Source organism: Mytilus californianus, unplaced genomic scaffold, assembly GCF_021869535.1.
Source record: "Mytilus californianus isolate M0D057914Y unplaced genomic scaffold, xbMytCali1.0.p SCAF_10, whole genome shotgun sequence".
NCBI classification, from domain to species: Eukaryota; Metazoa; Mollusca; class Bivalvia; order Mytilida; family Mytilidae; genus Mytilus; species Mytilus californianus.
In genome coordinates, this window is record NW_026262582.1 from 57,851,593 (window position 1) to 57,873,748 (window position 22,156).

A 22,156-nucleotide genomic window follows, 5' to 3' on the forward strand; every position below is an offset into this window, starting at 1 on the left:
ATTTAATGAGTTAAGCCCTTTTCAACTGATTTTTATATAACAATAAGGAGATGTGGTATGATTGCCAATGAGACAACTATCCACCAAAGTTCAAATGAAGTGGATGTAAGCAATTATAGGCAACCGTACGGTTGAATATGAACTCGTTGTGTTGTGTTGTTACACCACTGTCCTAGGTGCCCTATAGGTTATGGGATGGTTCAATGTCGCGTCCGCAAACATGTTTCATCCCGCCACATTGTGCATGTGCCTGTTCCAAGTCAGGAGCCTGTAATTCAGTGATTGTCGTTTGTTTCTGTTTATCAGATTTGTTTTTCGTTTATTGTTTTTTTTTAACATAAATTAGGCTTTTATTTTTCTCGTTTGAATTGTGTTCAGTTAACGGCAATTTTTAAGCCCGACCTAGGGGCATTATGTTTTTCGGTCTGTGCGTCCGTTCGTTCGTTCGTCCGTCCGTCCGTCTGTCCCACTTCAGGTTAAAGTTTTTGGTCAAGTCAGGTTAAAGTGTTTGGTCAAGGCAGTTTTTGCTGAAGTTGAAGTCCAATCAACTTGAAACTTAGCACACACGTTCCCTATGGTATGATATTTTTAACTTTAATGCCAAATTAGAGTTTTGACCCCAATTTCACGGTCCACTGAACATAGAAAACGATAGTGCGAGTGGGGCATCCGTGTACTATGGAAACATTCTTGTTTATAATTCAGTTTTTTTCATAGTATGTATTATTTTCATTTACCTGTGTTTAAAGTTATTGCAAATGGATGGTATTTTTGTTCGAGAATATTGTTTTTCTTTAATTGTTTAACATTTCTTACCGATATAACATGTTACTTTTATTATTCTTCTCTTAGTTTATTTATTTTGTATTTACATTGTGTCATAGGTCAAATTTATTTGTTCAGTGTATGTTCAATGGTGTTAATATGTCCTTTGATTGAGTTAAGCTATTTCATTTGATATTTTATAGTGTGTCTTTCTATGTTGTGATGTTACACTATTGTTTCAGAAAAAGGGTGAAGGTTTGGTACCATTAAAACGTTTAAACCCGCTGCATTTGTTTGCACCTGTCCTAAGTCAGGAATCTGATGTTCAGTAGTTGTCGTTTGTTGATGTGGTTCATAAGTGTTTCTCGTTTCTCGTTTTTTATATAGATTAGACCGTTGGTTTTCCCGTTTGAATGGTTTTACACTAGTAATTTTTTGGGGCCCTTTATAGCTTACTGTTCGGTGTGAGCCAAGGCTCCGTGTTGAAGACCGTACTGTGACCTATAATGGTTTACTTTTATAAATTTTTACTTGGATGGAGAGTTGTCTCATTAGCACTCATACCACACCTTCTTATATCTACTTAGTACTTCATAAATATGTTTTTAGTGTTACTGAGCAAGATACATATAAATTCTAGAGTTAATGTGGTGCTGTTTTATTTCTATTTATTCGCATGCTGCATGCTTTGTTATTGTATATGTCGTATATGTATTTATATTCGATGAAAAGCTCATTAGAGCTTATTACGCTTAATTTGTTTGTCAATATGCCAAATCAAAATAAAGTTTACTTACTTACTTTTCAGACATAAAATACAATTTTCTATTCAGTGGCTTCTCTCTATTCTAGTCAGACATTTGCCATTTCGGGTCTTTTACATCTTCTCTGGAGGCAGGGACTTTCTATACTAAGTATAGACTGTCCCTCGGCTGGAGGGGACTGGATCGTAACCCTTGGCTAGCGAAGATGCATGGGGCTTTTAACGGTGACCTATGTTGCTAATCTTCTACTTCATTTGGTCTCTGGTGGAGAGTTGCGGCCTTCTTATTTTTAGATGATTGAACCATAGATGATTGAACACACATTCATTTGGTGATTGTTTTCTATACTGTATCTGGGACTAAATGATATTATCATATCCCAGACTGTACAGTAATATAAAAAACACAATAAAATATAAAAATCATTGTCATTGTCATACAGTTATTTTTAAGGATAAGCTTGTTCTGGTTTGAAAAAAACCCGAATATCTGTAGCCAGCGTAGAGCAGCGGAATATCATGTCTCAGTGTTGGAGTATGTCAGGTATTTGAAAGACTGTCAACAATTCGGAGTTCAAAACCGAATTTGCTCTCATATTATTTATCTTAAACTGCTTCCTGTTAAACATAAAAAAAAGTGGATTCTCCCTCTGAGAAATTATTTTTTGACGCGCCTAATGAAGCCGAAATGTTTTGAAGACTCTTTGTGTTTTAACATAGTCTTTATTCCCTCTTTATTTGCATGTAAGTATAAACTGTTTACCAAAATAGCAAATATACAACATCACAAACCTGTACTGCCTACTGGCTGTAGCCAAGATGCCTCTGAAGGGGTTATTTGGGGTCATGACGTTTAACAGGTTTGGGATCAACCTTTAGCAACTTTTCTGAATACATGTACATGTACAAATGTACCTGGTTGTTTATGAGTTGAATTCCTTGGAAGATGACATATTTCAGAGGGATCAATCTACTCTAGCAACTTACTCTGGAAAAGTTGCTACATGTACTATTGACATAAACCAGTGCACTATTCAATTATATTTGCAAAATTAAAAAAATTACGATTTTTTGCACCTAAAATTTATACCCTATTTGGGCTATAATATAGTATTGAATGCTAGTCGTTTCGTAACCTGGTCGTTTCGTATCTAGGTCGATTTGTAACTGAGACATTTCATACCTGGTGTAATTACAATGTATATATGGTTTTAAAGTGTGTCTCTATTAGTTTTGTCTTAATTAAACAGTTAAAGACAATATATATAAATTAATTCACTAGTTTTGTCTCTGGAAGTGTAGATCTCTTAGAAATGTCTATATATTGAAGCCAGAATAAATTTCTTGTGTTTTTTTCAAATAATACAGGAAATAATTTAAATAAAGTAAAAGTAATTTATTTATCACAGTTCTGCATACTTAATATATTTTTTATTGAAAAATGATCAAAGTATGCATCAAATAATAACAATATTGTAATAATTTAAAACTGTTTTAAATTATTTATTCTTGGCTAATTGGTGATTATGCCTGGTGTTGAACCTTAATGGTTTTATGACAGCTATTGACAGGTGATTATAAGTAATAAGGTGTCAAGTGATTAAGTAGAGGATTAAAAATGGCACACGACCTGAAAAAAATAATTATTTTCTACTTTTTTTTCACATGTCAACATTTCTTCCATAACCTACAACTCATATCATGATATATTGTTATTAGGTTACGAAACGTCTCAGTTACAAAACGACCTAGTTAGTTACGAATCGACTAGGTACGAAACGGCCAGGTTATGAAACGACCTGCACCCATAGTATTATTATACCTCAATATGTTTTTTTCTATATAAAAAAGAATGAAATATTTGTACTATTTCATTCCACAGACTATTTGCCAGTCAATAATTTCGAAGACTATTACCCCAGTCAATAGTTTTATAAACATTTTTCCCCTACTTTTTCATACTAATTTTTCATTGGACAACAAAGACGTCATCGACTATTCTGCTTGGATTTGTGCGCTTGGCAACGTTAAACTCTGAAATATTGTAAACGGTATAATCTGTATGTATCTGTAGTTTTTTCAAATTAATATATTACTTACCAGAAGCAATTAGAAAAGAAATTCTACTCGACATATTTTAAGAACTAAAACATAACAAATGTAGGGTATTGGTCTGTTGTCGTCTTCATAATCTGAGATTGCTTTGGTGTACGGTAAAATATTTTAGCTAGTGTTTATCATATGCTCGGGAATTTTTACACAAGGATTCCTGGTCTTAACTGCAGTAAATAAAATATTGACAAATACCACACTGGGAAAAAACTCCTGATAGTTCATCTTGTGCATGTCTATGTGATCATTTTTTTTTTTTCAAATGGTGTATGTATTCTTTTTAGAAAGTTGTTTTGTTTGGTATAATAAAACACTTAATGACTAGTTATGAGGGTAATAGCAAGTTTGTTGTCCCTTTGATACTAACTATTGCCCTCGGCTTCACCGTGAGCAATAGTTGGTATCTCAGGGACAACAAACTTGCTATTACTATTCGCCGCCAGCAATAGTTGGTATCTCAGGGACAACAAACTTGATATTACCCTCATACCCAGTCAATAGGTGTATATTATTATTAACTGGCTGTTTCTGTATTGGCACTGTTATAGATTCAAGGTTGGCCCAATTCTATAAGAGGTTGTGAGTTTGAATCCCGCACATCGTGGCAGGTGCTCTTGACTCCAATCTTAATTGACTAGGATTATCAGTTTTCCTACTGAAGGTCTGCAGTTTTCTCCGACTTCCTTACCAATTAAAACTGACAATCATGAAATAGAACAATAGTGGTGAAAGTGGCATTAAACATCTATCAATCAATCAAAGCTTTTTTCAAACAAAAGTCTGTTTAGATTTGCCCACAATTGTGCGTTAAAACATTAAATATACCTAGGACCCCCCCTCCCCCCTAAAAAAAAATTAAATACAGATGTAATTCAGTCATGTAATTAAGAACTAAATATTTATGTATGAAAGTTTTAATACTGTAAATAAATCATTATCATCATGATCATGACTATTATGATAAAATTGAGAATGGAGATGGGGAATATGTCAAAGAGACAACAACCCGACCAAAGAGCAGACAACAGCCGAAGGCCACCAATGGGTCTTCAACGCAGCGAGAAAATCCCGCATCCGGATGTGGTCCTCAGCTGGCCCCTTAATAAAATTGTGTACTAGTTCAGTGAAAATGGACGTCATACTAAACTCCAAAACATATAAATGAACTAAAATTAAAAAAACATACAAGACTAACAGAGGCTCCTGACTTGGGACAGGCGCAAAAACAGGGGTTAAACATGTTTTGTGAGATCTCTAACCTCCCCCTATACCTCTAGCCAATGTAGAATAAAGAAACACATAGCAATACGCACAGTAAAACTCAGTTTAAAAGAAGTCTGAGTCCGATGTCAGAATAGGTAACAAAAGAAACTGAGCAAAATGACAATGATACATAAATGAACAAAGGACTACTAGCAGTTACTGACATGCCAGCTCCAGACCTCAATTAAACTGATTGAAAGATTATGTCTTCATCATATGAAAATCAAGTACAATCCCTCCCGTTAGGGGTTTAGTATCATACCATCATAAAATATATGAGAAGGACATAACCCTTATCATGCAAACAACTGGTTTTAGAATAAATGTGTTTATTTCCGATGCAAAGACCCTATGAGTGAATCAATATTAATACCAAAATATGCAATCCTTAATGACTTGACAACAGTATCGTAACTATATCCTTTCCAAATAAGTCTGTTTAAAGGTTTGGTTAGCTTTTGAGGTGAATGCCGACATTTTTGTGCTTTGTAAAGAATATTACCATAAAATATTGGATGTGAAATACCTGAAAGTATAAGATGTCTGCATGTTGATTTATATTTACAAATGATGTCCTTGTACCGATGATAGAATTTAGTAAATGTTTTGACTAGTTTATGATATCAAAAACCCTGGTGTAATAATTTTTCAGTAATACAGAGATTTCTTTCGTTGAAAACTTGAAATCAAATACGTTGTTACATACACGAGCGAATCGAACAAGTTGAGATATATGAACACCATAAGATGGCGACAAGGGAACGTCACCATCTAAAAATGAATAATTAACAATAGGAAATGAAAAATCATCGCTTTTATCATAAATTTTGGTATTAAGCTTCCCGTTAAAGATAATGATATCAAGATCCAGGAAAGGGCAGTGTTCATTGTTAGTATTAACTTATTGTTTTTGCTCAGTTCTTATTATTATTATTATTCTTCTTCCTCTTCCTCTTCCGCCGCTTTTAAATTTGAACTTGTCCGCACCCGGTCTCCAAAACCGCTTGTCAGATTAACTTAGGGTTTCACAATATGTTAGACTAACATGTCTAGTGGTGCAATCAGGGTTTTGTTTGTGCAATGGGGTTTATAAAGGGGTACATTGAGGGGCAAAAAGAAAAGAGGGTTTAACTATAGAACCCTATGGGATTTTATTTTTTAAAATTTTCAAATGATTATAAATTGAAAACCGTTTGTGATAGACACAATCTTTTTAATTGAAAATGTTCTAAATGATAAAGCCCATTAAATGAAATACAGGGTTAGTCCCCAGGGGTCACCCCCACCCCCTGCCATTTAAGAAAGTTCTTATACCTTGTAAGTGGTCAAGATCCCCACCCCTAAACCATATATATTCTGGTTTGTCATGCTAAGATGGATTGAATGATATACAGGGTTAGTCCCCAGAGGTCATCCCTACCCCCTGCCATTTGAGAAAGTTCTAATATCTTGTAAATGGTTGAGATCCCCACCCCTAAACTATATATATTCTGGTTTGTCATGATAAAGCAAATCAATTGAAATACAGGGTTAGTCCCCAGGGGTCACCCCCACTCCATGCCTTTTAAGAAAGTTCTAATATCTTGTAAGTGGTCAAGATCCACACCCCTTAACCATATATAACAGGGTTAGTCCCCAGGGGTCATCCCTACCCCCTGCCATTTGAGAAAGTTCTAATATCTTGTAAATGGTCGAGATCCCCACCCCTTAACCATATATATTCTGGTTTGTCATGATAAAGCACATGAAATGAAATACAGGGTTAACCCCCAGGGGTCATCCCCACCCCATGCCTTTTAAGAAAGTTCTAATATCTTGAAAGTGGTCAAGATGCCCACCCCTAAACCATATATATTCTGGTTTGTCATGCTAAGATGGTTTGAATGATATACAGGGTAAGTCCCTGGGGGTCATCCTGACCCCCTGCCATTTGAGAAAGTTCTAATATCTTGTAAATGGTTGAGATCCCAACCCCTAAACCATATATATTCTGGTTTGTCATGATAAAGCACATCAAATGAAATACAGGGTTAGTCCCCAGGGGTCACCCCACCCCCTGCCATTTAAGAAAGTTCTAATATCTTGTAAGTGGTCGAGATCCCCACCCCTAAACTATATATATTCTGGTTTGTCATGATAAAGCAAATCAATTGAAATACAGGGTTAGTCCCCAGGGGTCACCCCCACTCCATGCCTTTTAAGAAAGTTCTAATATCTTGTAAGTGGTCAAGATCCCCACCCCTAAACCATATATATTCTGGTTTTTCATGCTAAGAAGGTTTGAATGATATACAGGGTTAGTCCCCAGGGGTCATCCCTACCCCCTGCCATTTGAGAAAGTTCTAATATCTTGTAAATGGTCGAGATCCCCACCCCTAAACCACATATATTCCTGTTCGTCATGTCTCGAGCATTTGAATGACGTATACGGTCAGTCCCCAGGGGTTCCCCCACCCCCAATGTTCTAATATCTTGTAAATGGTGGAGATCCCCACCCCTAAACCATATATATTCCTGTTCGTCATGTCTCAAACATTTGAATGACGTATAGGGTCAGTCCCCAGGGGTTCCCCCCACCCCCAATGTTCTAGTATCTTGTAAATGGTCGAGATCCCCACCCCTAAACCATATATATTCTGGTTTATCATGCCAAGATGATTTGAATGATATACAGGGTTAGTCCAAGGCATCACTAATGCATATAACTTTACTGGACCAAACCAATTTTCACTGGACTTTGCCCAATGTCAGGCGACCCTGGGAATTACGAATTATGGGAGCTTCGTTTGGGAGACTTCGTAACAGCATCCTGTTACAATCATTTCTTGTTTGAAGTCAGTTCGGCAGGATAAATCTCTTTCGTGTACATACTGAAGTCGTCATCATCTAAATATCTAAAAGTGTTATTAAATTTTTGAATCAGATGTTGTTTCGATGGGTCTTTGCTGATTTTAGTCATAAATTGTAACTCATAATAATACAGAAACAGGTCTGCAATAAGTGGTGCACAGTTAGTCCCCATGGGAATTCCGATAACCTGAAAATATACGGATTGTTTCGGGAGGGTTATTTTTTTAAAATTTAGAATTAGTTTACTCTCAGGATTCTCACTAGGATATTTTTATGGTAATTCCTGGGACTCATCACTTTTTGAAATGGTGAGTCCCAGCCAATTCTGACAAGTCCATAGTATGTCATGTCGTTTTGATATGAACATTCTTGTTTGGCTTATTGCACTTCCTCTGATGAATTGAATGATTTTTTAACACCATGAACACTGATTAAGTCAGGTTGATAGTACATTATGATTATATACAACAAACAAATCTTTGCTAGCCAAGGGTTATGATCCAGTCCCCTCCTCTCCACCCATAGTGGATTAAGGTCGAATTTCTGATCCACGAGTTAATGATTTCCATTGGCCGCAGTTGTAACTGGCTGCATCCAATCAAAAAGCGCCTTTAAGGTGATCACGTGTAAATGTAGAGAATGTAAATAAACAAATGCCATGTGTTGATTGTGTAATAAATTATTATTTACCCCCAAAACATAGGACGCTATTTAGTGACAATTTTAAAGTTGAATTACAACTAATTGAAATCCTGTGTATGTTTCTCGAGCACATGTTGGAATGTCAACGTATTTTTCGGTTCCTGCTTCACGAAATTTGTAAACACTAGACACAACCATTTACACCTCCACACCGAAGAAAGTTCAAGTGCTGCCATTGGTCAAGAATGATGTAGTCGGAATGGGCGTGACTTTTATCTACCGGCAGATGGCACAGCATTGTAATCACAAATGTTGGCTTAATCTACCAAGGGTGGAGAGGAAGGGACTGGATTGTAACCCTTGGCTAGCGAAGATGACAACAAACAAATCTTTGTTAAAAACTAAAATTTCTAAATCCCAACACAAACATTGAATGTATGTTGTTTTCTCATTGTTGACAACTGTAAAGTAAATTGTAGTTATTTGCACCCTTGCCCTAATGTCTTTTGAGGATAGTTGTCTCATTTCATACCACATCCCAATTTATTATTTCATATATAGTTAAATATATATTAATAACTTATAAGTAAAGTCCTTCAGTTTTTAAAAATAAATAAATATTGCAACTTATTTCTTAACCTCATAATGTTTCAAGTTTATTTTATTTTATAAAACATATTAAACATATGGTCTCCTGCTAAGCCTACAATTGTTTGTAATAACATTAGATAAAGCAAGACCTAGGACCACCCCCCCCCCCCCCCCCAAAAAAAAAATAAAATAAATAAAATAAAATACAGATGTAATTAAGTAAATATTGAAAAATTAAGTCTGAAAGTTTTTGATACTGTAACTAAATCATTATTATGATTTTTATGTATTGTTTTATAGGGGAGCGTTATATTTTTTGGAAAATTTTAAATTATTTTACCCTGTAACCCTGATCCTATAAATTTCAGCATCAAAGTCGTACTTGAAAATTTCCTTTTGGCAAAGGTAGAGATGGCAAAGAATTACCCGGGCCAGAAATTCCTGGGTCTGGTTTTCCCGGGCTGGGCTCAACCCCAAAAAAATGGATAATACTGAGAAATATGATTTTATAAGCTTATTTTTACATATAATAGTTCAGACATATTGTAGTTTCATATTATTATTATTATAGCAATAATAATATGAAACTACAATATGTCTGAACTATTATTGCCATTGTCATTTTCAGAGAACAAAAAAAATAATTTCAAATCTTTTCTGCAATAGTTAGATATAGGCAGAATAAAGTTTTTGCAATTTTTACCCCCCCCCAATTTTCCCCAACTAAAAGTTGGAGGGCATATTGTTTTACCCCTGTCCCTCCATCCGTCCTTCCGCAACTAAAATTTGGGGGCATATTGTTTTACCCCTGTCCGTCCGTCCCATTATTGGTATATAGTTATTCCAGATAACTCCTCCTACAGTTTGAATGCTAGGAAGTTTTCATTTTGCTGGCTGTTTGTACATGTATTGAAGGTGTGCATGTGGTCAGGGTTTTGATTTTTTATTGATATTTGCTCTTTTGGGAGATAGTTGAACTTTGTCATTTTAAAATAACACTATGCATCTTCGGGGGCATCATTTGTGTCTCCCAGACACAATAATATCTCAAAGAAAGTCCTACATTGACTTTGTTATAATACAGTTACTTCATAATGGAGTGCGGGGGCATCACTTTGTCTAGTTTTTTTTATACCTTGTTTTTTTTCCCAGCCTTAAAAGATCCTGTTTGGAATTTCTGACAAGAACACTAGTCAAGCACATCAAGTGAAAGGGTGATTGCCTCCAGTGAGAAGATGTTACAATTTCTCACTTTGCATGTACATGTATGTTAATTCTTGCCTACCATGTGTTTATGAGATTCTGTCTCATTGTTTTGCCATATTTATATTTATATCCTCCAATGGGTTGTTACATTTATTTCTCTTTTAGATGTGATCTTAGGCATTAAGAACGGCAACGGACACCAAGTTATGAATTTAAACTGAAATGAGCCGGTGAAAAAAATGTGGAATCAAGATGGTCATTCAGACTTTCAAATTGAGATTAAAACAGAACCAGTTGATGATCAAATAGATAATGGTTACCATGGTAACACAGATTCTATGAGGGATCATTATACTTTAAGTTACCAAGATTTATACCATGAAAACATTTCATCACTTAAAAATAAGGATTCGGAAGGTTGTAACCATAGCAATACTAAACAGGAAATAAATAATGATGATTCTGATACAGAAGATTGTGACTATGGGAACACGTATGAATTTAGTTCTGAGATGGAGAATTCAGGAATTACAAATCAAAAGTGTGATGTACCATATCCTGTCAAGTTGTGGAAGGCTGTAGAGCATGAAGATGGGCAGGAGACAAGTAAGAAAAAAGAACCAGTCAGTGAATTTGTATCAACCATGTCAACCAGTAGTATGAAAATGAATTTGCCTCAACCTGAGTTCAATAACATACTTACCAATTCAGCCTTTACCACTACTGTTCAGGAAGATATCACAGAAAACCAAGGTAAAAGTAGAAACAGAAGAAAAAGAAAAGAAACGGTTAGGAGATTGAAGACTTGTAATATTGACCAGAGTGATGAAGATGAAACATTTGGTTTCAACACTGGTGAAAAGGAATATGACACTTGTAATTCTGGGGAAAAGGAATATGACACCTGTAATTCTGGAGAAAAGGAACATGACACATGTAATTCTGGTTGTTTTGTATGTCATTTGTGTCAAGTAGTTTTCACAGATGCAAAGGCACACCATATTCATGTGAAAAAATGTCTGACAAGAAGGAAGTTAAAGAGGAAAAAAACAAATACAGAACACAAATGTGAAATTTGTGGCAAAGTATTTAAAGACAGACGTGGACTTGACAGGCATGAAGTAGTTCATTCTGGGGTTAAACCTTACCAATGTGCCATTTGTGAAAGGTCTTACACTCAGAAAGGTAAATTTACATAACATAAATGTTTACAAGATTTTGCATATATATTTAAACTTGTTACCTGAAATCCTGCAAAACTAAAAGTATAAGTTAACACCTATTTTTAATTAGTGTAAATATATAAGAATTCATCTGGTACAAATAGTAATACAAACAAGTACAAAGTATACAACATTTAATTACATAGAAGTGTAATCAGTTATCAGCAAAATGTTCAGATTTTGACAATTAAAATTAAACCAGAAAAAGACAAGATAGTACGGCGATTCATATTGCCATACAAAAGGTATCAATTTGATGACAGAAAAATGGACGCAATTAGGATTTCATTCCAAATCCATACTGAAAGCTACAAAACATTTTTTGAAGTGTTACTGCATCTGGAAAATTTCAGATAATGACAATTTTCCTGTTTTATCAAAACTAATTGCTCTTTTCAGAACAAGAGAAAAGATAAAATATTTATTTATTACTTCTATGTAAATCAGATGTAGTCAATATAATCTCATCTCATATCTTCGAGACCTCGTTCATGGTCAATCGTTTCAGAATTTACATAGTTTACAAATTTTGTGATTAGGTCAATTTAACCATGTTAACATGTTTCAGGGGAACCATTTATGATAATTCATTGATATTCAGTATTTCTCATTTCTACGGACATAATTTGGCCCTGCACCTTAATTCATGGTTCATTGATGTTGAGTGTATTGCATGATAGTTAACATGTTAAAATATGGCCATTTTAATTTCAACATTTGCATGATAGTTAACATGTTAAAGTATGGCCATTTTAATTTCAACATTTACATGATAGTTAACATGTTAAAGTATGGCCATTTTAATTTCAACATTTGCATGATAGTTAACATGTTAAAGTATGGCCATTTTAATTTCAACATTTGCATTATACTATCAAAATTACATACAGACGAGTCATATCTCTGTGTCAACAGTGTATTTACTTGTAATTTTAAAGATTTTTTGTTTTCCAGGACATTTACAACAACATCAGAGGATGCACAATGATAGGGAAGACCCACTGGAATGTGAATATTGTTTCAAGATTTCACAAAGACAAGATAAATACACAACTCATAAAAACTTTCATTATCGTTCAAAAAACATGCCATATCTTTGTAATGCTTGTGGTGGTCAATTCCAAGAAAAATCTGACCTGGTCAAACATATCATAAAGCATCGCAATACAGAGTTATATTATGTGCAGGTGGTACAAGAATCCAAATTATCAGATGAAAACAAACCACGTTCAAAATCTCCGTTGAAAAAGCCAAAGTTAAAGAATTTAAGTGGAAGTTGTTCTGGAATCAACTGTAACAAAGCAGTTGAGGGTAAATTAGGAAAGTTTTTGTTTGTCTGTCAGCTTTGTAAGAAAGAATTCATAGACTGGTTTACCATTCAGCAACATATTAGTCGTCATACTGGTGAAAAAGTTTTATTTACATGCGAAACTTGCAGTAAAGAATTTGAGAGTACAGATGACTTTGCCGTACATCAGAAAGAACATGCTCCAAATTATGTGACAAAATGTGAAATTTGTGGAAAATTTCTAAATAGCAACACAGATTTATTGACCCACAAACATATTCATCAAGTTTTATATTCATTTCCTCGACAACAGCCTACAAATGGTGATGTCCCAGCATTCTCTTCACAGAAAGAAGCAACAGTGACTGATGAAGCAGTTAGTGGAACATGTACTGAGGAAAATGAACATTCTGATAGTAACGATAATGTTAATAAGGTATGTATATAGATTCTACCACACCACCTAACCACGCTGATTACAATATTTAACCAACATAGAAATTTTGAATCTTGAATATGTGAAGCTTGCAGAGCATTTAAAATTGACTTATTAAAATGATAAATATTGTAGTCAACAGGGTACGGTGGTAGAATCTGTTTCTGCAGTGATTTAAGGAATATACTGAGTTCAGTGTTCCAAATGGATATGACAGGAATTACACACACACACATTTTAATGTGGTTTATTAAAATTTATCAAACTGGAATGGTCAGAACCAGTTTAAATGCATACAGAATTAGAAAAATAGAATTAAAGTGCAAAAAGATCAATTGATTAATTTCATTTTTATACGATCGCAAAAAAAATTTTGCGGTCGTATATTGGTATGACGTCCGGCGTCGTCGTCGTCCGAAGACACATTGGTTTTCGCACTCTTAACTTTAGTTTAAGTGAATGGATCTCTATGAAATTTTACCATAAGGTTCAATACCACAAAAGGAAGGTGGGGATTGACTTTGGGGGTTATGGTACCAACAGTTAAGGAATTAGGGGCCAAAAATAAGCATTTTTGTAACTTCCAGACATAACTTGTGTGTTAGTGTATGGATCTCTCTGACATTGTACCACAAGGTTCCATATCACAAAAGGAATGCTGGAATTGAGTTTGGGGGTAATTGCCTCAATATTTTAGGAATTAGAGGCCAAAAAGGGGCAAAAAACAAGCATTTTTCTAGTTTCATGACAATAACTTGTGTGTAAGTGTATGGATCTCTCTGACATTGTACCACAAGGTTCCATTACACAAAGGGAATGCTGGGATTGATTTTAGGGGTAATTGCCTCTAAATTTTAGGAATTAGGGGCAAAAAAGGGGCAAAAAACAAGCATTTTTCTAGTTTAATGACAATAACTTGTGTGTAAGTGTATGGGTCTTTATGAAATTGTACTACAAGGTTCCATATCACAAAGGGAAAGCTGGAATTGAGTTTGGGGGTAATTGCCCAAAAGGTTTAGGAATAAGGGGCCAAAAATAAGCATTTTTCTAGTTTCTAGACAATAACTTGTGTTCAAGTGTATGGATCTCTCTGAAATTGTACTGCAAGGTACCATACCACAAAGGGAAGGCTGGGATTGATTTTGGGGGTAATTGCCTCAAAATTTTAGGAATTAGGGGCCATAAAGGGGCAAAAAACAAGCATTTTTTCTAGTTTCAGGTCAATAACTTGTGTGTTAGTGTATGGATCTTTATGAAATTGTACTGCAAGGTTTCATATCACAAAGGGAAAGCTGGGATTGAGTTTGGGGGTAATTGCCGTAAACGTTTAGGAATTATGGTCCAAAAAGGGGCCAAAAAACAAGCATTTTTCTAGTTTCCAGACAATAACTTGTGTTCAAGTGTATGGATCTCTCTGAAATTGTACTGCAAGGTACCATACCACAAAGGGAAGGCTGGGATTGAGTTTGGGGGTGCTGAATTGTAAGGGGGTTCAAAAAATTTGGGGGGGGGATTTTATTTTCCTTTTTTTTCTTTAAAATTTTCCATTTTAAATTGGTTATTTCTGATTTATATATAAAAACAAATAATAATGATATGGTTTGAATAGGTAAATTAAAATTTTTTAAGTTCTTAGACCACATTCATTCTGTGTCAGAAACCTATGCTGTGTCATTTATTTAATTACAATCCAAATTCAGGGTTGTATCGAGCTTAAATGTTGTGTCCATACTTGCCCCAACTGTTCAGGGTACCACCTCTGCGGTCGTATCAAGCTGCACCCCAGCGGAGCATTTTATTATGTTTTGCCTTCAATAGAAAATATATAATGATCTGTCACTGAGTTACATCCTGTTTTCATCATATTTACCTGCAATTTGTTCAAGAAAAAAAGGTTCTTATTTTGATTTCACTTATATTTTCACAAGAATCATAGTAATAAGCAGGAAAATTTTATATTTCTAAGATATTGAAAATTCTTAATGACTTTAAATGTAGATATGTATTATATTGACAGGAACACAAAGAGGACAATAGCTTACAAGATAAAACAGGTAAGAAAATTTATGCCCCCCACGCGATATAGAAATACCAGGCATCTGTCCATCTGTCCATCCAGTCTTGTTAGTGCTCTCACATGTACAATTCTTGCCAATATTTTATAAAACTTATATCACAGATTTATATCAGCAATGTCTCTGACAAGTTCAAAAATCAGTGCCGATTAACTATTTTTAAAAGAGTTATGCCGCTTGGAAACATTAATTATATGGAAAATTGCATCATTAGCACTCTCATTTGTACAACTCTTGCAGATTTTTATGAAAATTAAATTGTAGGTTTATATCAGCAATGTCTTGGACAAGTTCCAAAAGCAGTGCCGATCAATTATTTTGAAAAGAGTTATTTATGCCTTTGGAAACATTAATTATATGGAAAATTGCATTGTTAGCGCTCTCGTGTACAATTCTTGCCAGATTTTTATGAAACTTATATCATAAGGTTATATCAACAATGTCTTGGACAAGTTAAAAAATCAGTGCCGTTCAATTATTATACGACCGCAAAAAATGGTCGTATATTGGTATGACATTGGCGTCGTCGTCGTCGTCGTCTGAAGACACATTGGTTTTCGCACTCTAACTTTAGTTTAAGTGAATGGATCTCTATGAAATTTAACCATAAGGTTTAATACCACAAAAGGAAGGTTGGGATTGATTTTGGGGGTTATGATACCAACAGTTAAGGAATAAGGGGTCAAAAAGGGGCCAAAAATAAGCATTTTTGTAACTTCCAGACATAACTTGTGTGTTAGTGTATGGATCTCTCGGACATTTTACCACAAGGTTCCATATAACAACGGGAATGCTGGGATTGATTTTGGGGGTAATTGCCTCAAAATTTTAGGAATTAGGGGCCAAAAAAGGGGCAAAAAACAAGCATTTTTCTAGTTTCATGACAATAACTTGTGTGTAAGTGTTTGGATATTTCTGAAATTGTACTACAAGGTTCCATATCACAAAGGGAAAGCTGGAATTGAGTTTGGGGGTAATTGTCCAAAACGTTTAGGAATTGGGGCCAAAAATATGCATTTTTCTAGTTTCCAGACAATAACTTGTGTTCAAGTGAAGGATCTCTCTGAAATTGTACTGCAAGGTACCATACCACAAAGAGAAGGCTGGGATTGATGATGGGGGTAATTGCCTCCACATTTTAGGAATTAGGGGCAAAAAAGGGGCAAAAAACAAGCATTTTTCTAGTTTCAGGACAATAACTTGTGTGTAAGTGTATGGATCTTTCTGAAATTGTACTACAAGGTTCCATATCACAAAGGGAAAGCTGGATTTGAGTTTGGGGGTAATTGTCCAAAACGTTTAGGAAATTGGGGCCAAAAAACACAGTTTTCTAGTTTCCAGACAATAACTTGTGTTCAAGTGTATGGATCTCTCTGAAATTGTACTGCAAGGTACCATACCGCAAAGGGAAGGCTGGGATTGAGTTTGGGGGTGATGAATCATAAGGGGGTTCAAAAAATTGGGGGGGGGGGGGATTTTTTTTTTTTTTCCTTTTTTTTTACTTTTAAAATTTTCCATTTTAAGTTGGTTATTTCTGATTTATATTTAAAGCAAATAATAATGATATGGTAGGAGATACACACCAAACAGGATGTGTAAATTATTATATAATAAGTATTGTGCAATAGCAAGAAATTTTCAATTGCACAGTATTGCACAATAGCAAGAAATCTTCAATTGCACAATATTGCGCAATAGCAAGAAATATCCAATAGCACAATATTGCGCAATAGCAAGAAATTGTCAATTGTACAGTATTGCGCAATAGCAAGAAATATTGTGCAAAAGAAGATACTTTGTATGTATTGCTTATTTCTTGACCAATGTCAATGGGGTTTTATTCTTGAATTCTTGGGGTTCTTTAATATGCTGAATCTAACCATGTATTAAGTTTTTGGATTTTGGGCCCCGTTTTTAAATTGGTCCACATTGAGGTCCAAAGGGTCCAAAATTAAACTTTGTTTGATATCATCTAAAATTGAATTATTGGGGTTCTTTGATATGCTGAATCTAACTGTGTATTTAGATTCTTAATTTTTGGTTCCGTTTTCAAATTGGTCTACATTAAGGTCCAAAGGGTCCAAAATTAAAGTTAGTTTGATTTTAACAAAAATTGAATTCTTAGGGTTCTTTGATATGCTGAATCTAAACATGTATTTAGATTTTTGATTATGGGCCCAGTTTTCAAGTTGGTCCAAATCGGGGTCCAAAATTAAACTTTGTTTGATTTCAACAAAAATTGAATATATGGGGTTTTTTGATATGCTGAATCTAACCATGTATTTAGATTTTTGATTTTTGGGCCCCCTTATCAACTTTTTCCACATAGAGGTCAAAAGGGTCCAAAATTAAACTTTGTTTGATTTCATCAAAAATTGAATTCTTGGGGTTCTTTGATATACTGAATCTAACCATGTATTTAGATTTTGGATATTGGACCATAATACATGTAGGTGAATGTCCAATTTAAAATTTTTAAGTTCTTAGACCACATTCATTCTGTGTCAGAAACCTATGCTGTGTCAAATATTTAATCACAATCCAAATTCAGAGCTGTATCAAGCTTGAATGTTGTGTCCATACTTGCCCCAACTGTTCAGGGTTCGACCTCTGCGGTCTTATCAAGCTGCGCCCTGCGGAGCATTTTATTTTTAAAAGAGTTATGCCCCTTGGAAATATTAATCATATTGGAAATTGCATTGCATTTTCTCTCAAGCCTTCATTTCTCTAAGATATTTATAAAAAGTTTTAAATTTTTTTAGTTATTGCCCTTTGACCATGGACAGATAAAATATGTGCGACGTGGGGGATGTTGGATATCTGTTCTTTTTATTTCCTACAAAAGGAGTTCAAAGCGTTTTCAAATGGATCATTCAGATGGTGGTTTTTTTGCTAGTAAAATGGTTATAAAATCAGTGTTCCTCATTTTTTTTAATGCCTGAATATGAAGATTCAAGCATATTTGATATTTGGCATGGGAGCATGAAAATTTTGGGAAAAATTCAAACTGCTAGTGGACATTTTAGTGCAGACATTATAACCAATTTTAGAGCAGACATTTGGTATACAGTCATATCATAAGATGTTTCAAATATATTTTGGTAAACAGTCCCAATATATAAGAAGTTAGATATATTTGGTATACAGTCCCATCATAAGAAGTTAGTTTGGGCCCTAGGACATAGAAAATTGCTGTAATATATTAGTTCTTAGAGAAATAAAAACCCAGATGCCTCTATTCTTGGGTTTGCTCCTGCAGTTGTTGACACTATCAGCATCTTTAACATGTTTAAATAAATTTTCTGACCCTATTAATGATAAGACTGCATCAATAACAACTTAATGTGTGTCCCATATAAGTGCTATCATGGCTATGGGGACATTGTACTGTATATGCTATATCCTCAGAATGCTTTTTTTCTATAAATAGTGTCTTGATGAGTTTCTACAAATATCTTAATGATCATATTAATATATTTTACTTTTACAGAAGGGCAGCAGAAGATGAACTCGGTGCAAGATGATAACCAAGATGCCTCTGTGTACAATAAAGTTTCTCAATACATGGCAGAAAATTGTCATATGGAATCTATTGTTGCTTCTAACTTTCGTTACAATGTTCCTGTTAATGACCCCTCTTCCAAACAAGGGCAAGCAGACAATACATTTGAAGTTGATCAGAGTGAATGTGTTAATGAAGTTGATAAAAAAATCAACATGGCTTCTAATCTGAAAAATGCCATTAACACACACGAAAGAAGAGGACAGTTCATATGCAATGTATGTGGCATGATTTTTGACAGAATGAATTTGTTCCGCTTACATGCAGCATATTGTGGGAACATTGATCAAAAGGTCAAGGTTCATGTTGTGGGAAGGAAGAAGAAATATGAATGTCCAATATGTGGGAAGTTGTTTCCTGATCGTCGTGGCATTGAGAGACATGGTGTTGTTCATTCAGGCATCAAAGCATATGAGTGTACTGTGTGTGGAAGGTCATACACTCAGAAAGGTCATCTTGAATTGCACATGAAGAAACACAGCGATAATTTCTTTGAGCGGTTTGAGTGTCCGTATTGTTTTAAAATCTTAGAAAAAAAGGATAGATTTGTAATACACAAAGCTTCACACATGTCAGAATTTCCATATACGTGTAATGTGTGTAACTCATCCATGAGATTACTCCAGGATCTCTATGAGCATTTTAAAACACATGAGCATCATCAGTTTTACTATGTTGAAAACAAGATAGGATTAGGGACACCAGGAGAACAGGCACCAGAAGAGAGTGTTCATACAGCGCCATCTATACAACAGGTGTCGAATGACAGTACACATACAGTGCCACCTATCATGCCTATACAAATATTTGATTCTGACAAACTTCAAGAACTATCCAACAGCCAGTTAAAGTTAAGAGAAGAAGGACAACACTTGTGTGATGAGAATCACTTTATTTTTGTTTGTCAAATTTGCCACAAACAGTTTCAGACTTGGCAAATTATGCTAGAACATGTTGACCGCCATTTTGGTATGACCCGTCAGTTTACATGTGAGACTTGCAATACAGTTTTCAATACAGTGGAAAATTTAAAACAACATTTAGATGAACATAAGAAAAATTTTCAAAATATATGCACAGTTTGTAAAAAATTCTTTTTAGATGAAGATGGATTGAAAGAACATTTTGTAATTCACAAGAGATTTGCACAGAAACGATCATTTTATGTAAAGCAACCTAATTTGAACAGAAAGCGACGGAAATTAAAAGAGAAACAAGATACAATAGCTCCCCTCTAATAACCTCTCTTAATCATGTACCAACCTCCAATCTAGAACTGCTTAAACATTGGATAAAAGATTCAACTGATGTTAGTTTATTAAGGATATTTTGCTCTTAATTATTGCCAACAAACTTAAACACTTCTTCGAGTTGCAGTTTGAATTCATTTATCATGTTTATTCTGAGGAAAACTATAGAGATAAGTGTGTTAGTGTGAAGCAAGTGCAGTGAAATGAAAATATTCTTCCTTTCAGTAACATTTCCAAACCAATGATTGACTTTTTGATACATAAAAAGTTGGAATTAAACTTTATACTAGTTGATCAGTTTGAAGTACTGTAAATTCAGAAATTATTGCGAATAATGCGACTGGGTGGGTATCGCAATAATTAGAACTTGCATTCATATATAATTAATCATACATTTTTGTCCATTCTAAAATCACAATAAAAAATGCATGCAATAACCTCTAAATTAACAGTAATGAATTCAAAGTGCAACTGGAAAAAGTGATAATGCATTAATATATATTGAAACTTTTATTCAAAGTTAACAACCAAAATGTTTGAGATACAGAAGACTGGAACCAGCTTTAGTGTTACTGTGTTTATTCAGCAGGCTTTGCCCTATCACAATACCAATTGCTAAAAAAATAAAACATTTTAGCTCATTTATTCAGTGAAAGGTTGTTAGTATTAAGTGAATGCAATAAAGCAATGACTAAAATCATGAAAATGTTTCACCAGTTGATCAGTTTGTAAAGGTGTTTCAAACTGCAATTTGATAAAACTGTTTTAGCAATTTGTATGGTGGTAGGGCAAAGCCTACTGAATAGCACAGTATTATAATTTAGATCCTTTTAAATTATTTGAAAATAAAAATTAGGATGTACACTTTATTTTTTTACACCAAATATAAGTTTAATCCCTTGAACATCCATCACCCTTTTATATTCTTCTATTATCTTCCCCAAACTTAAAAGAAATGAAACAGTTACAGCTGGTAAAATTTTGAATCTTTGATGTATGAAATTTCTTGACAAGGGAACAGTGCAGCATGGTGAGTCGTCAGACGACTCCTTATAGGAGTTATTGCTCTTAAATGACAAAAAAAACAGTGTTTTGCAATTTTGGGTATTATCTTGAAAACTGTAAAAGAATCTTAATTTGATATCAAAAATGATCTGCAAGACAAGATCTACAAAACAATCAATGGCAGAAATCATCTTTTGACTCCTCATGAGAGTTATTGCCCTAAATTTATGATCTTTACCCATTTTTTGTGTTTTTGTCTTTAATCATGAAGATCATGAAGATTATAATAGAGGATAGAAACCTTAAACAGCAAAAATGATCATAAAATTTTGCCCATTTTTTGGTGTTTTTGCTATAATCACAAAAATATTAATAGATAGAAACACTAATAAGCAATGGTGATCAGTAAGACAAGATCTACATATTTAATAGGTCAACATGAGTGCAATGTTAAATGACTTCTTATAGTGGCTATTTTACCCATTTTTATACGACCACAAAAAATTTTGTTCGTATAATGCTATCTTGTCGGAGTCGGAGTCCGAAGACACATTTGGTTTCTGGACAATAACTTTAGTTTAAGTGAATGGATCTCTATGAAATTTTACCAGAAGATTCAATACCACAAAAGGAAGGTTGGGATTGATTTCAGGGGTTAGGGTACCAACAGTTTAGGAATTAGGGGCCAACAACAAGCATTTTTGTAGTTTCCGGACAAAAACTTGTGTGTAAGTGTATGGATCTCTCTGAAATTGTACCACAAGGTTCCATATCACAAAGGGAAGGCTGGGATTGAGATTGGGGGTAATTGCCCCAAATGTTCAGGAATTAGGGGCAAAACAGGGGCCAAAAACAAGCATTTTTCTAGTTTCCAGACAATAACTCATGTTTAAGTGTATGGATCTCTCTGAAATTGTACTACAAGGTTCCATACCACAAAGGGAAGGCTGGGATTGAGTTTGTGGGTAATTACTCCAAACGTTTAGAAATTAGGGCCAAAAAGGGGGCCAAAAACAAGCATTTTTCTAGTTTCCAGACAATAACTTGTGTTAAAGTTTATGGACCTCTCTGAAATTGTACATTTTTTCTGCAAAGAAAAAAATCTTCAAAAATTGGGGGGGGGAT

The 22,156-nt window shown here is 34.5% G+C and overlaps 1 protein-coding gene across 1 annotated transcript; it reads left to right on the forward strand.

Annotated features, from left to right (window-relative positions):
* The first annotated feature begins 2,163 nt into the window (after positions 1 to 2,163).
* On the forward strand, positions 2,164 to 22,151 carry LOC127718869 (zinc finger protein 184-like). Its single transcript, XM_052224920.1, has 5 exons — positions 2,164 to 2,272; positions 10,358 to 11,377; positions 12,370 to 13,139; positions 15,157 to 15,193; positions 18,705 to 22,151. The coding sequence occupies exons 2-5, from the start codon at positions 10,432 to 10,434 to the stop codon at positions 20,012 to 20,014; spliced, it is 3,063 nt and encodes a 1,020-aa protein (XP_052080880.1). The 5' UTR covers positions 2,164 to 2,272; positions 10,358 to 10,431; the 3' UTR covers positions 20,015 to 22,151.
* The last annotated feature ends 5 nt before the right edge of the window (positions 22,152 to 22,156 follow it).

Coding starts and splice junctions, on each gene's coding strand:
- LOC127718869 (XM_052224920.1), top strand. CDS start 10,432: ATGTGGAATCAAGATGGTCATTCAGACTTTCAAATTGAGATTAAAACA. Junction 11,378..12,369: donor AAGGTCTTACACTCAGAAAG/GTAAATTTACAT, acceptor TTTGTTTTCCAG/GACATTTACAACAACATCAG. Junction 15,194..18,704: donor TAGCTTACAAGATAAAACAG/GTAAGAAAATTT, acceptor TTACTTTTACAG/AAGGGCAGCAGAAGATGAAC.